The sequence below is a fragment of the Pelodiscus sinensis genome, chromosome 2 (genome assembly GCF_052426305.1).
Source record: "Pelodiscus sinensis isolate ZL-2025 chromosome 2, ASM5242630v1, whole genome shotgun sequence".
Lineage (NCBI taxonomy): Eukaryota > Metazoa > Chordata > Testudines > Trionychidae > Pelodiscus > Pelodiscus sinensis.
In genome coordinates, this window is record NC_143053.1 from 68923449 (window position 1) to 68940412 (window position 16964).

The 16964-nt window shown below is 39.0% G+C and overlaps 1 protein-coding gene across 1 annotated transcript in view; it reads left to right on the forward strand.

Annotated features, from left to right (window-relative positions):
- ST18 (ST18 C2H2C-type zinc finger transcription factor) overlaps positions 1-16964 on the forward strand; it is a 131868-nt gene that overhangs the window by 82311 nt on the left and 32593 nt on the right. Inside the window, exons 8-11 of the mRNA XM_089776258.1 lie at positions 137-227; positions 1665-1769; positions 3559-3773; positions 7128-7339. Coding sequence (XP_089632384.1) covers positions 137-227; positions 1665-1769; positions 3559-3773; positions 7128-7339 — 623 coding nt within the window. The remainder of the gene's footprint in view (positions 1-136; positions 228-1664; positions 1770-3558; positions 3774-7127; positions 7340-16964) is intronic.

Sequence of the window (16964 nt, forward strand, 5' to 3'; positions counted from 1 at the left end):
GAAGAAAATGTTCCTTAGAGGGAGATTGCTATATGTATGTTATAATCTCTTTTTCTTTTTTTGTGTTTAGTTCTTTGTTCCTTAGAGAGAGATTGCTATATGTGTGTTGTAATCTCTTTTTCTTTTTTGTGTTTAGTTCTTGCCATGCACGAAAATGTCTTAAAGTGCCCCACTCCAGGATGCACTGGAAGAGGACATGTCAACAGCAATCGCAACACACACAGAAGGTAATGCAGATCAGTTAGCATCCATTCAAATTAATATATAGCTGGGAGGAAATTGCCACACATGTTTGAAATTTAGTATCGTGAACAATATAATGTACTGCAATCACTGATTGACCACAAAGGTAACCAATATTGTTTAAAATCAAGCAATTAGTCTGCACAATTTAGTTAAATATTAAATTTCAGTATAGTATCAAAAATATCTCCAGGACTGGGTAGGACAGAAGCCACTAGTCCCATTTCAGAGATAATATTACAAATGATAATGAAACAAAATGCAAGTGAAACTTAATCATGTAAATGAAATATTATTTGATAAATGGACTCCCACCACAACCAAAATCAAAGCCCCATTGTCCTTATACGCTGTTTGCATAAATAGTAAATTCTTGTTATTTTTACTTTCATAGTACAGCTGCATGGAGAAGCCCAAATCATGTATCAGGGTCTGATTGTGCTAGTCATGGTATATAAAAATAAAGTGAGTTAAGAGATCATGTCAAGATGCAACAGGTGGATAAACAAACAATAAAGGGAAGGCATGGGAGACAAGGAAATTAAAGGAAATGTTTCTAGTCATTTTCTTGTTTGAAAATCCCTGTCATGTTTACAGCCCTTTTGTGACCAACTTTATTATAAATCAGTAGTGTTAATTATAAATAGATAGGAATTGAGGCAAATTGGAAATCAATAGCAAAGAGAAAATATAACTTGAGACAGGATGTACACTTAATTCATGATCATTCTTCATATTTGTATTTTTTCTACCAAAAATTATCCTCCCATCAATCTGTTATAGGGTTAATTCAGTCGTTCACCCAACATTGATGGCAAAATAGATTTATTTATTTTTTAAATCAGATAGTGATTTCCTGGCCCAAAACCTCTGATTTGAACTACCCAAAACTTTCATCCCGGTTCAACTTCCAAATGTTTCTCTCAAGAAACATACAAAATTCACATTTGATCCATCTCTGCATAATGGAATGAACCCCAGATCTGGTTCCAAATGGTCCATTTTGGATCTGAAATAGCAGCTACTACTTCTACTGTGTATGTAGGAGGTAGTTATGGATAGAGATGGGCCCATCAGACCTTTGTAGTCACAAATTCTTTGCTTTCTTCAAAGAGACAATGAGGAAGACACCCAATGCACACCATGACACTCTGAAATATAAGTGACATGAAAGGCCAGCATGAGCCTCAAAAACCTGAATGAATTTCACTTTCTAGTGTCCTTCACTTTTTGGCTTAAATTGGTGTGTATTTTTTTTTCTGTGCATTGTTAAACAGCTGCCACATTTCATCCCAGAGGTGGCTGCAACTCAGTAGGAGGAGGAGCCATCTGTAGTTTATGAAGTATTCTGAAGTCCTTTAGGACTAAAAGACAAGTTCCTATTCTGATAACTCAAATCATGCCACTCTTTTTTTAAACAGTCTTTCTGGCTGTCCAATTGCTGCAGCTGAAAAATTGGCAATGTCCCAGGAAAAAAATCAGCATGATTCTCCTAAAACTGGACAGTGCCACGATCAGGTTCCCAGGTAGGAGTCTCACACAGGTATTTCTGTGCCAATGCTGTTCTTTATTTTGTAAGGGATTCCATTCCTTACAGCTTTTCATTCTGAGCTACTGAGGTAGTCTAGTTCAGTGTAGCAGGCTGATCCTATACAAACATGTGGGGAGCAAAACTGGTTATGACTTGGGATAGTCAAAAGGCACTCAGCGGGTCTTTATGCATTCAGTTAACATTAAATGCCTACATGTCCTTGACAAATGAGTGAAATGTCTAAGAAACATTATTGCCCCATAAAAAAAAGTTGTTTCAATGATGGTTCTGGAGCACCTTCCTAGTGTTTTTAAGAAGCTTTTGCATGTTGTCCCTTTGCTGCAATGCTTTGGCTGCTGAGGATTAAAGAGTTTTGTTGCTTCTTGAACTCATCCCAGTTTTTGCAGCATATGTTCTAAAATGGGATCCCATGCTGATTTATGCTGAGATCCTTTGCAATCCCTAGCAATCACAGCACCGCCTAACTTATCTAAGTGTAGTAGTATTTAAGAGGGTTAAGCAGTCTCAATGCTCTGTTTCCCGGCTATAACAGATTTCTGATTGACCCATCAAAATACTTTACAGTAATTCCTCATTTAACACTATGGATATGTTTCTTAAAATGTTCATGCTAAGTGAAAACGTGCTATGAGGGGTCAATTTTTTGTTGGTGCTTAGTCATCAACATCAACATTCGATATCTAGCAACTCGAGTCACCGCGGTTTGTTAAAACACAAAGATAAACATGTGAGTGAGTGGAAGAGTGCTGTGACCACATGTATTCATCCGCTCATGCGTATTACCACTGTTTTCATCAACTTTTACCACTGCACAAAGTAGTCTGCCACTTGATTATTTTTGTGTTATTTCGGGGACGGTCATGTTATTCGAAAAACGTTCCCCCCAAAAATCATGCTATTGCGAAAATGTGTTAAGTGGACACATGTTAAACAAGTAATTACTGTACTGTAATGCAGTTACTCGATTTAATTTTTATACTACGGTAACAAAAAAGTGCTTTAAAAATCATAAGCAACAAATCTCTCATTGAGCTTGTATAAGGTTTGAGAGTCTATTGATCCTGTAGACTTGCATAATTTGCACATCATTGGCATCAGCACCATCATGGCCTATTATACTGAGGCCTATTTGGGGGCACTTTAGTTTGTGGATTATTGACATGATTGGCTGTAATGGCTTCTTCTGAGCCATTTCAGAATATGGTGTCAATGTGTTTGCCAACTGCACGTGCCTTGACTCTACGTATGAAAAGTCCTTAGGAAATTATTGAAGACAAGTAGTTACTGCACAGTAGCTAAATGGAATAACACGTGGTTAATTATTCTTTCCTCCCAAATAGCAGAAGCAATCATTTTGGACCATACCATGTCATGTTTATTTGCCCAGAGGGCCTACCATTGGTATGCCAGTCATGATCCACAACTCTCCAAGCCCCTGCTGACTCATGCGCAAAAGACCTAGCATGAGCTCACTCTTTTTTAAAGAAAGGAAACACCCTCCTATGGTAGTGATCTATAAACAGAATAGTAATTCTGTTAGCAAGTTGCAGGATTGCTTGACTGTTAGATCAACCACAACATGCATTTTTATAGCTGATTTGTACATCCCAGAAATAGACTTCTATAAAGGCAATGGTTATGATCCTTATTTATATCCATTTTGGCAGGTGCCATCCCATTATAGCTTATCTTTCAATGCAAGGTACTGAAATGGGCATTCTTACTGTTTGTCCTTCCTGTTTTTTTCACTCTCCTCCTGGCAGTCTCTGCAGGGCAAACTTAGCAAAGCAGCTTGAGCTATCTCAGTACAGTTACCGAACACCACAGCCAGTCACCTCTCCCAGAGCCACTCTGACAAAAGAACAAGAGAAGTTTGGAAAAGTACCATTTGACTATGCCAGCTTTGATGCACAAGTCTTCGGCAAACGCACAATGGCCCCAGCAGTGCAAGGCCGAAAAACGCCACCGTTTCTTGAATGTAAGCATGAAATTCTCATCTTTCTTAGAAGAAAAATACCACTATCCGAGAGTTTTCTTGTTTCAGGAAATAATGCACGTTAGCCAATGTTTTTAACCTGTTGCAATTTATTCTTTTAAAAGCAATATGATGATGAAAAACAAAATGTTTATCTTATTGACACCTTCCTGTTGGGTCACATTGTGATACACTTATTCATGTGGTACCATTCCACTATGAGTAGTCCCATTGAAGTTAGAGATGAGATCATGAACTGGCCTATATTGGCATAGCTACAGTGACTTCCATAAAGCCACACCAATTTGCACCAGCTGAGATCTGTTCCCAAAGGATTATTTCTACAATATGCTACTACTCAGAATGAAAAAGGTATCAAACTGGCACACCATTATGAGTAATTACATGAGTAGATCCTCTTCATTGTTGGATCTGCACAGATAACTGCAGCAAGGTTTTGCTCTGTTGTCTCTGCCTTTAAGAACCCCGCTGTAGTTATAGGTATTTCAGAATCTGCCCCAATTTTTGGCCAAAGATGCCATTGCCATGAGGGGAAGGGAAGACTCCTACGAGGGTTTGCTTTGTGTTATAACGAGGTTCAAAGGAAAGTGGATCCAAAACAATTACCATGAAAGTATTTCTTATTTTTTGTTTTGTTTACTATCATTAAAATATAATCAAAGAAAGTGAAGAGGACAAAAAATAACCAATGTTATACAGCTTACTCAATCTCCCCCCCCCCCAAAAAGGAAAAAGAAATGATAGTCATGGTTAAGATGAACAGAAAAGCAGAAATAAAATAATAATAATAATAATAATAAACCATCCTGTTTAAAGCTCTCAAATTATTAATAGCTTAGGGTATGTCTACACTACCCTCCTAGTTCGAACTAGGAGGGTAATGTATGCATACCGCACTTGCTAATGAAGCCCAGGATTTGAATTTCCCGGGCTTCATTAGCATAAGCGGGGAGCCGCCATTTTTAAATCCCCGCTGCTTCGAACCCCGTGTAGCGCGGCTACACGGGGCTCGAACTAGGTAGTTCGGACTAGGGTGCCTATTCCGAACTACCGGTACACCTCGTTTCACGAGGAGTAACGGTAGTTCGGAATAGGACCCTAGTCCGAACTACCTAGTTCGAGCCCCGTGTAGCTGCGCTACACGGGGTTCGAAGCAGCGGGGATTTAAAAATGGCGGCTCCCCGCTTATGCTAATGAAGCCCGGGAAATTCAAATCCCGGGCTTCATTAGCAAGTGCGGTATGCATACATTACCCCGCTAGTTCGAACTAGCGGGGTAGTGTAGACATACCCCCATATATTTCTGAGGTTTGGCACAATTTGATTTTTATTTTTATAATGCCAGATGATATTGCTGATTTTGTTAAAGCTTTTTTTCAGTTTTTATCAATATACATTTTCACAGTAGCAGGAAATTATGTGGGAAGCAGGTAGTAGGGGAGGCCAGACATAATTGTTTAGTGACAATAGATGTTAAGAATCAAAAAGTTCAAGCTTTACAACAGTTAAAACACAAACAGGCAACATCGCATGCGGAAAATACACAAACCAAATATCCTTAAGTTAAATTCTAAGAAGTTTTCACAGAGTATTTTTCTTACTTTGCCTATCTGTAAATTTCAATTATTATCAATGAAAACATTTTTCATCATTTTGTGTTTGTTTGGTGCAATTGACATTTACTGATATTGACCAAAACAAATCCAACCCTTTAAACCATATTTATAGTGCTGTATATGCAAGGCACATTTACAAATGTAAAAACCTGTGTCAGACCTGTAAAATAGGCAAATAGATATGTGTGTTGCTAGGCCTTTGCATGAGCAATTTCTAATTTTACGTACAAAAGTGGGCACACTCCTTTAGTTATTTGTTTGCATATACACAAGGCTATTTAACAGGTGCATTTAAAGTGCTTATTTTTACATTATTATATACATATGCAAATAAATTAATTACATAATTTCAAAAGAACATACATAATTAATGTAATTTTCTAACATCATGCTGGCAAAGATTGCACAATACACAACTGTAAAGAAAAAAGTGTAAAAGTTTATGAACATAGTAGGCATGAGGCATGAAGTGTTGGTATAGTTGAGTTTTGTTCAGCAGACTAAGTAAATAAGAACCCACAAATTTATTACTAGTACTTTTTGGATTTTGTACACATGAATTTGACCTGCTGAGACATGACACATGCTCATTTAAGAGCAGGGGGGTGGTTTGGTGATATTTTTGAAGTGGATAGCAGAAGAACCTTCAACCAAAACTCTATAGTTTGAATAGATTTGGTTATTCAGAGCAATTGAAATAACTGATAAACAGCATCGACTTACAGCATGATTTTTGCAAACACACCAGCTTGACAGTAATTTGCCTTTTAAGAATTACTGCTTCACAGTAATATTGTTTTGGGGATGGTATGACTTTTCAGTCTGATCTGTAACCTTTAATCAAAGCATGCCAAGTACTGGGGAAGTTTGGATCTTGACCTTAACTTTTTGTGTAGCTCTCAAATGCATAGTGGGCAAAAATCCTAGATCCAAAGAAAATTTAATCTTGGGAATCAATAGCTGGATCCCAACGTCTATAGTTCAGTTACAGCTGTATAACATGTAGTTATGTATAGCAATACTCTTGAGTCCATGATGCAGGTAAAGAATAATTAGTTTGCTTATTCTATTTGGTTTGGGTTCTAGATATATATTAATAATTTGTTTAAAATAAAGCTGAAAATTGCTTTCTCTTTTGCCCATTTTTAAGAGCTACAGATGAAAGAATGTATTATTATTTGCGAAGACCTGAATTCATGATTAAAGGTTTCCCCTATCATAGTCAATGATACAATATAGAGCGAAGAAGGCACCTTCCTGTTCTGAGTTAGAGTATGCATTTGTGATAGGAGACAAACATAGACCCATGTACTCCATTTTTGAGATGTGAAATAGATTTTCTGTTCATCTGTAAAGCAATCTCTTCATTCTTAACTGTTCTCGTGTCTGGTACTGGCTGTACACATCCATCTTATTTTGACACAAAGGTGCTGTAAGAATGAAAATCCTCTATGTATTTGATTCCTTTTACCAATGTATTTATTACGTAAGTTGCAAGTGAGGTCCTCACTTATTTCTACTCTATCTTTGCTTAGGGGTGAGTAAAATCTGAGTAAAAACCACAACGTTTAATTCCTTCAGATTTATATGGTAAACATGTAAATATTAAAGGTGTCCTTGTGACAAACATCAACTAATCCAATATAGTGGAGTAACCAATAGATCTGTTAAATAGGGAAAATGACATATGTGCAATTACTAATCAAATCTCTCTTCAACAGCAAAGCATTTTTCAAATCCAGTGAAATTTTCCAATCGACTGCCTAGTGCTAGCGCCCACACACAGAGCCCTTGTCATGCCAACTCTTACAGCTATGGTCAATGTAGTGAAGACACCCACATAGCAGCAGCTGCTGCTATCCTGAACCTTTCCACCCGCTGCAGGGAAGCAGCAGAGATCCTCTCCAGCAAACCACAGAGCCTGACTGCCAAGGTAGGGTAGTCCAAGAACCTGGAGGGTGTCCTAGCTACTGAAATGTGTGCATAAACTGTCTTTCATAGGAGTGACTGCATGAAATCTCAAAAAGGAAGCTTTTGTTTGCATGCTCTTTTGAAGAGAGACAGAGAAAAATTCATAGCACCATGACTGTTTCTGAGGGGGGGAAAAATGCTGGTATTAGGTTGTGTTCATCTTCATGATTGGATCTAAAGCACATGGAAGGATAAAGGGAAGAAACACCAAACCCAATAACTATTTTTGGTAATGAAGCTGGGTCTGTTCATGAAAAATCTCGAAACCTGTGGTAAGCAACCACTCAAGTGACTGATAAAAATCAGCCGATTAACAGGGAGTTTATAATAAAGGAGGAGCAAAAGCATATTCATTCAATCTGATTATGATCTTTCTTACAGTGTTTGGAAAGCGGAGTAACTCTACTGACTTAGCGGAGTTAATTCTGATTTTTATTGAAGTATTACAGGGAAAAGACAAACCCTTTGGCTATGTCTACACTGACAGATTCTTGCGCAAGAACAGCTGTTCTTGCACAAAAACTTGCCGGGTATCTACACTGCATGCGTGTTCTTGTGCAAGTAAATGTACAGTACAGCGTCAGAAAAGAGGGCTTCTTCTGGATGAGTTATTCCTCTCCCCATAAGGAATAAGCCTTCTTGCGCAAGAGCTCTTGCTCAAGAGGGCAGTGTAGACAGGCAACATGAATTTCTTGCGCAAGAAACCCCAATGGCTAAAATGGCCATCAGAGCTTTCTTGCGCAAGAGTGCGTCCATGCTGCCATTGACGCTCTTTCGCAAAAGCACATGGCAGTGTTGACACGCTCTTGTGGAAGACTTTTTGTGCAAGAACTCTTCTGCAAAACAGTTCTTGCGCAAGAAGCTGCCAGTGTAGACATTGCCTTTGTGTCTAAAGATACTGCAGGCAAGTCTCTTTCAGACTGAAGGCCACCTAATAAGAGTAGCTGCCTGTGTGGACTGTAGTCATGTAATCATATTTTTGGATTGGTCTGAGACTTCTTACTGTTCTTTGTGATTCACAGAAGTCTCCATTATGATTCAGTAGCCTTAATGTATTTGATGTTACATAGAACCACATTGCTTATGCAGCTAGTCAGGACACATATATGTGACCTCCTTCATGAGACTAAAAGAAGCATTTTTATTTGTACTGAAGCCCCATAATGGTAGGAATTGTACACATGCAGATCATTGCACTAAAGAGAAGATGGATGATTGTAGTTATACAATCTTGCCAGGAGGAAATTGTTGGTCTAATAAAATATAAAATAGTATATTTATACTTGGTGTGGGCCTTAGGATCTGTCTATCTACCACTGTCCTATTTAAGCATCACACTCAATCTAGCTGGAAGATATCCACATCTGTTGGCCTGCAATCAGAGCTGCCAACAGAACTGCGGGGGCCTGGACAAGGTGTGAGAGGGAGGGGAGGATAGGAGGGATATTCTGAGCTCTGTGTTCCTAAAAAGTGAAAATTCCTACTTTGCTGAGCCAGTTTTCCATTTGTCACAGTCAGGTTCTTGACATTGATGTTGGGGGACATTCTAATGTGGGGTCATCTTCCTACCCATCAAGACAGGCATTTGTGAACCCAGAGATGTATTTGTCAAGGGCCCAGAATTTGCCAGTGGATTCTTTCCTAGCTGACAGATCCACTTGAGATGTTAGCCACAGAGAGCTTCTTATGCCAGACTTCAGTAGAGGTTTCATGTCATGTTGAGAGGGAGGTTGATGCCAATGGTTGGATTAAATTGCTGCCCCAGCCTTTGGCTGAACTCAACAACAAACGTTTCTTGCCAGCAAAGAGCAATAAAGGGACCGTGCAAAACCCAAAGATTTTCCATTCTACACCTGCTTCATTTTTGCCAAATCGTGGTAGGTTTGAGTGGGACTGACTATAATAGTAACAACACTCAGCAACGCTTGGGGAACACAATTTAATCCTTTTTTAGAGCCAGGAATAGCAGCCTAAAAGAAAATTATCTGCATACCTTGTCATCTGCCTGCCTCCACTTTTGCCAGGCTTTCAATAGGACACAGCGACAACCTACTGATACAAAACATGTGACAGAAGTAACAGAATTAGCTTCTGGCCAGAATAGAGACAAGTAAGCCTCAAATTGAGTGAGTGGCCAAAACCACACAAAACCCTTTTTATGTGGTTTTAGAAGTTTATTACTTTTAGCAAGCAAGGCTCTTAGATTCTCTACGAAACTGTTTCCATATTTTCCTCTATCTCCAAAAAGGGGAGCAAACCTTGTTTTAACATGCTGTAACTTGAGTGATTTTCTTTTAAAAATATGGACAATTATTTTGAAATGCTCCTGATTTTTGTGTCTAACATTTGTGAAAGCAACATGTAACTATTTGCATGTTTTATATATTTTTTAAATTATCAAAAAGATCCCAAGGATTCTATTGGCCAAATGTTATATTTGTGCACAAATTATACAATACCATCAGCAACAGTTTCACTTGATACGATACTAATAATTATGTCCATTGTTTGTTCTCGGCAATACTCTGAGGCGCATTCAGGGAAATGGCAAATAAGGGGCATAATCATTGGGTGCACAGGACTTCTCCAGTCCAGGGCTGCAGATGCAGGGAAGGCTGAACTCCTGCTGGGGCCCGGACCAGAAATGAATGGCAGAAGGGGAGATCAAGCTCCTGCCAGGGCTGGACCCAGTGGAGGGAGGGAATATGGTGTTCAGTCCAGGATTAGAACAATGTGGAGGGAGTGAAGATTAAGCTCCTCCCAGAGCCATTGAGATGGCGGGCAACAAGTTTGTGGGGGACATAAAATGTGCTTTCCAAAAGGGCTCAAATTTAAAATCCTGTGTGCATCCCTGGCTGCTCACATAAGTGCTACACCTGAAATTTTTTGTGCAAGGGGCTTAATTCGGGACTGTGTAGTTCCAGGTCTATAGGCCCTGCTTTTAAATCGTGTCCTTTTGCCAAAAAGGTAATAAATAATGCAGTGCACATGGTGCCATTGAAGATCAAAGCTCCGTGTCTTGCAAGGGTGTTTACCTCCTGCCTGGCCTTGAAGTATTGGCCCATCATTACACAATGCACATCTTGTTGGGGTGAGTGATGTGGGTGGATGCAGCTGCATTGGCTCTGTGGCATTCAGCTTATTCTATATCTGCAGATGCTATGGCAGGATTTCTTCTCTTAGAGAAGCTCCAAGTGCAAATCTGTAAAAGGAGTTTCCCAGTGCTGTTCCTGGTTATTCCATGTTTGCCAAATTTTGCATCTTGGTTTCTGAAACATGCTCATTACTTCATAAGTACTTGTCCTTTTGCCTCAGAAATGAATTATTTTTCACTTGAAAATACCCAATGACATTTCTTTCTTTTTAAAAAATAGCAACTTTCAATTTTTCAGTGAATTTGGAATATCTTCAACTATGTTGGGAAAACTTGCATTTCTAAGTTTCAGTGGGAAAGGAAGGTGAGTAGCCCAATCTAAATAAAGGAAGAGAAAAATAACATTATATTTTAGCAGTCATCTGGGCCAAAAAAGTAGCATAGTGGCAAGTGATATACAGATCATAGAGAAATATAAAAATTACCTCATGATGGATTGGGATTACCGTTAGCCTAAATTAATTTGGAATCCAAGTTCCCTCAATTCATTTGCAACCATTTGCAAGTGATGATACCCCTTCATTCAGCACTGGTGAGGCTACATCTGGAGTATTGCATCCAGTTTTGAGGCCCCCGCCCACTACAGAAAGGATATGAACAAATTGAAGAGAGTCAATAATTAGGGGCTGGGACACATGATTGATGAGGAGAGGCGGAGGGAACTGATTTTATTTAATCTGCAAAAGAGAAGAATGGGAGGGGATTCGATAGCAGCCTTCAACTACCTGAAAAGGTGATGAGGAGGCTTCCAAGGTGGATGGAGCTAGGCTGTTCTCAGTGGTGGTGGCAGATGACAGAACAAGGAGAATTGGTCTTAAACTACTGTGGAGGAGGTCTAGATTGGAGATTAGGAAAAAAACTATTTCACTTCTCTGGTGTTAGAGGTTTTCATGGCCAGGCTTGGCAAGGCCCTAGCTGGAATGATTTAGTCGGAGTTGGCCCTGCTTTGGGCAGGAAATTAGACTAGTTGTCATCTTGAGGTCTTTTCCAAATGCTATCTTCTATGATTCTATGATCACAGTCTCTCAACATAATTTGTCTGCAGGTAGGGCCCAATCAAACTTCCGCTGAAGCAGATGTAAGTTGGGTCATAGGAAGCTGGGCCTGGCCCATATTCTCTAGTGCACCACATGTGCATGTAGCATGTCCTGTCAGAAATTGTCTCTATTTTACAGCCATCACCACTGCTGCCACTCACAGAGGTAGACACAAGCAGCACAGTCTATCTTTAGCCTCATCATTGCTGCTTGCCAAGAATTCTGTTTAATGTTTTGGTGTTTTTCCCACCTGTTTAGACAAAATGGCATATGCATGCCGTGCCTTGAACAAAAACAAAAAATGACACTTGCTTGAAATGTTTGAAGTTCGAATTCTGGGGTTTTTTTTTTTAGCAAAACCCGAAAACATAAACTATGTCATCTGTCCATTCTTGGCTATTGATGATGACAATGATGACAACTGCATCAACTACATAGATAATGCAGTTGATTGACAGCATGCTTACCAGACAAGTCCCTAAGGCCATGCATCTTAAGATCTAACTACAGAACAATCTGCTTGCAGAACAAGACCAATGGCAGGCATGACCTTCTGAAGAAAAAAACAATATGCTGATTAGCAGTGTTCTTCTCTTTCTTTCCTTAGGTTGTAAATTGCTCCGGCTGGGAACTCTGTGTGTGTGTGTGTGTGTGTGTGTGTGTGTGTGTGTGTGTGTGTGTGTGTGTGTATGAGAGAGAGAGAGAGAGAGAGGGGCATAAGATCCCATTCCTGCAAACAATTACACCCATGCTTAACTTTAAGCATTTGAGTATCCTAGATTTCTTCTGTGAGATAAATTGAATGTTTAAAGTTAAGCGTGTGGGTGATAAATCTTTGTAGAATCATAACTCAAGTGCTTACATGTGGTCTCCTCACCTCAAAAAAGATATTTTGGCCTTGGAAAGGGTTCAGAAAAGGGCAACTAAAATGATTAGGGGTTTGGAACGGGTCCCATATGAGGAGAGGCTAAAGAGACTGGGACTTTTCAGTTTAGAAAAGAGGAGACTGAGAGGGGATATGATAGAGGTCTATAAAATCATGAGTGGTGTGGAGAGGGTGGATAAAGAAAAGTTATTTATTAGTTCCCATAATAGAAGAACTAGAGGACACCAAATGAAATTAATGGGTAGCAGGTTTAAAACTAATAAAAGAAAGTTCTTCTTCACACAGCGTGTTGTCAACCTGTGGAACTCCTTGCCAGAGGAGGCTGTGAAGGCTAGGACTATAATAGAGTTTAAAGAGAAGCTGGATGAATTCATGGAGGTTAGGTCCATAAAAGGCTATTAGCCAGGGGATAAAATGGTGTCCTTGGCCTCTGTTGTCAGAGGCTGGAGAGGGATGGCAGGAGACAAATCGCTTGATCATTGTCTTTGGTCCACCCTCTCTGGGGCACCTGGTGCTGGCCACTGTCGGTAGACAGGATACTGGGCTAGATGGACCTTTGGTCTGACCCAGTACGGCCGTTCTTGTGTTCTTATGTTACAATTGTATCCCTGCACCAGCATGATGTCTTGAACATTGGCACATTAGCAATCAATACATTCAAATAGTAACGTATATGCACACTTAATGAACTCAATGTGATTTTATATATTACTAGTTCTAGATATATTTTTCATATTGAAAATGAGAGTTTTTAGCATAGGTCATAATCAAACTGAGATTTTCAAGTGCATCTATTGCACAATGGAAAAACTAAATAACTGGTGACTTTCTTTCTGTAGACATTCAAAGAATGGATAGAAACCCTTAACTGTTACAGTAAGGCCCCAATTGTGCAATGCGATTCATATGGTTGCCATGCTTCACGCTGATCAAATTGTAAGGTCAAGGCTTAAATTGGAACTGTCACTTTAGAGACATTGCAGAATATTAAATATTGTGAGCTACCAAATGAGCCAACAAACACAAAAACAAGGGATAAATCCATCACAGATGGACCATACCTTGTTTGTTTAGCAGATAAGTGTAGATCAATTTTCATGGTTATTGGCAATACTTTGTAGCGTACTAGGAAATGTTCTGTAATATATTTTCTAAAATAAAAAAGTCATATTGTGAGACCTCACAACAAAGCTCAACTATTAAATCTTTGATGTGTAGTTGCTAGTGTTCACTAGTAATTTTGGTGTGCAAATGATGTGGTATTCATATTAGCATCATACTTCTGCTGTATCGGTTTTACTACATTGATCCTAAGGGAAAAAAGGAAATACATTTTAGTCATTTTTTTCTCATTTTTCATTCTAAATTCCTTTTTCCAGCTGCTTCTCAAACTTGTGAGGGTGATTATACTCTCCTTGACATGGGAGGAAATCAGAAGTAGCTTGAATGTATGGTTCTCTTCTCGTGTTAGTTTTGTACTGTTTTCACTCCATTATCTTCACAGAATTGTTTCCTGGTTTACACCAGCATAAATGAGATCAGACTCAGGCATTTTATAGTTATACCAGTATCAAACTGATTTAATATAGGGAAGAATCAGGCACTTAGAATAATAGATTCAGGGTATGTCTACACAGCAAAGTTAATAGCGTCTATACATGCAAACCACTATTTCAAAATTAATTCAAAATAGCGGATTCGAATTCAGTAAACCTCATTCTACAAGAGTAACACCAAATTTGAAATAGCTATTTCGAAATAAGTGCTGTATAGACACTTAATTTGAAATAAGGGGCCTCCAGCCCTTCCCAGGGAGCCCTGATGGCCACTCTGGGCACAACCAGGAAAACTTACTCTCCTCTCCCTCAGCCCCAGAGCCATTAAAAGGGTAGACTCTGGCCACAGTGCTTGTGCCAGAATAAATTCCACAACCTCCCTAGGCAACTTACTCCATTGTTTAACCACCCCGACGGGTAGGATGTTTTTTTCTAATGTCCAACCTAAACCTGTAATTTAAGCCTACTGCTTCTTGTCCTATCATCAGAGGTCAAGGAGAACAATTATTCTCCCCCATCCTTGTAACATCCTTTTAGGTACTTGAAAAATGCTATCATGTCTCTTCTCCGTCTTCTCTTTCCAAACTATACAAACCCAGTTCTTTCAATCTTCCCTCCTGTTTTCTAGAACTTTAATCATTTTTGTTGTTCTTCTCTGGACCTTCTCCAATTTCTCAACATTTTTCTTGAAATGTGGTGCCCAGAAATGGATGCCTGATCCTTTGTTAGCCAGATGAATTTTAAAATTCTGACGTTTATATACTTCACTTTTTATGCTAAGAACTTGTATATTTTACATTGCTATGGTGAGCATATTTGAAAGGCGACATGGAGTAAAACCAAATAGAGGCCTGCACTGGCCCTCGTTAATTTCAATAGAATCAATACTGGGTCTTTAATGAAGTCACAATTGCTCTTAGAAAGGGAACCAACCGTTCCAAGTCAAATACATCTTCACTCTATTTTTATTTCAGTCTAACAAAAACTTTTAGCATTTTTGTCTCGATAATGCCCCTTTAAAATAAATACTGGGAAAATAAGTGAGGGAGACATATTCAGAGGAAGGTAGGATAAGAATAGGAAAGAACATTGGAAGTCTCTGTGACCATCCTGTTTTTCCTCACCATTCGGAGTTTGCAATGAATGCAGCAAAGGGTTCAAAATAAAAAGCTGTAAATGTGCGATCCATCCGACTATAAACAAAAGGGGTATTTTTCCATGACTATATTTAATTGTTGTGTGCATCTGTGAGCTCACTTAAACCCCATCTGTATACTGCTTCACAAATGCATACAATTCATGCTTTTTCTGGTCGGAGTTAAGTCTGTGTTGCACAACCCAACTTCTGTGTGAAAATCTCTCAATAACCACATCAATAAATGTTCTTCCCATCCATCAAATCTCATTGGTGCATTGAATTATGCCTTATTTCCAGTGATGATCTATATTTCCTGACATTTTGCAATCTGCAATTTCAGTTGGATGGACTATGATTGCTTGTGTTCCATTTTTTGTTGTTGTCGCCTTCAGAGTAGTTGATATTTTGTCAGTGACAGAGAATCTGCACTATTTATGTTTTTTTGCACCATAAAAGTACTGCAGCCCAGTCACATGGCATCTTCTCCTAAGCCATCTGTCACAGAGGTCTGGAATTTTATGTGAATGCTGGTTGGGCAGACTTAACTCAAGTTTTTTTTTTATTATGAAAAATGTCACCAACTACAATATTTAGCATTTTACTTTACATTGGTCATTAAACTTGATTACTGTAGCTCTGTTTCATTGCTATAGTTACATACCAACTGTGAAGCCAAAAAACGCCAGGGCAATCATGGCAAAGCTATATTGTCATATCCTGGAGAATGTACTTGGCAGTGATATAGTTAATGTCTTGGATTTTTGTAACTAAGGTTTATTAATGCTGGTATAAAAATGTATTTGATATTATACAGATGGCATAAGATGTTGTGGTTACTAAGTTATTATCCAGGATAAGCTCTACTGTCAAATTCAGGGCTTAAAACTATCACAGGAGATTAAACTATTTACTAAAAAGGGGCAGAAAGATATAACCAAAGCGTCTTAGTATGAACATATTAGAAGTGTATTTACTTGCCATAAATATAATAACACATATCTCTCTTAATCTGAGCAACTGAAAATGTGAACTTTGTCATGCAAGAGAAACAAATACAAGTGATGCCTTTGAGTTTCTAAATGGAACTAGGCTAGTGTCTTTCTTAGGCTTGGGGCTTGTCAGTAGAAAGAGAGCCCCAAAGTGAGAGTTTGATTATTAAATTCTTCTACACTTTGTGATTTTGTATGTTTTGGTCTCAAGTGCCTAACTTAAGCCATCTTCTAAAAGCCTGATTTTCAGAAACGGGAGGAGGAGTTGCTCAGTTGTTGTGAAGATTGGCTCCCTTTAAGGTGTCTAAAGCTGGACACCTATAACTGACCCACCCAAATCACACCTAGTTTTTGAAAATGTAGGCCTCACTGGCCACCTCCTACTTTTGCAGCCTGCCACAAATACACTTGAGGGAACTGCCTTCTTTTGCTGAAGAAAGATGGGCAATATTAACTCTGAATTGTTGGATCACCTTTAAATACATATAAAGGCCAGATAGTTGATAATTATGTTACTAATCTTTGGACTCCTTACAAAATGAAATTACTGCTGCTGGTGCCATGATTTGAAATGGATCACCATGTGGAAGTCACCATGGTGAAATGGGTGCTGTGACTTCATTTTATCTTTGAAAATGGTGCCATTGGGTCGCGCCTGTTCCCAGTGTGAATCCAGCCAGGATGGCCTATCCTGCCATCAGCACTGAAGCAGAACTCCCCATCCCATTGTATTGTATTGTAAGTTCTTTGAGGAAGTGACTGTCTCTTACTATGGTTATAAAGTACCTAGCACCTTTGGGCCTCAAACCCTTACTGGAGCATGTGGG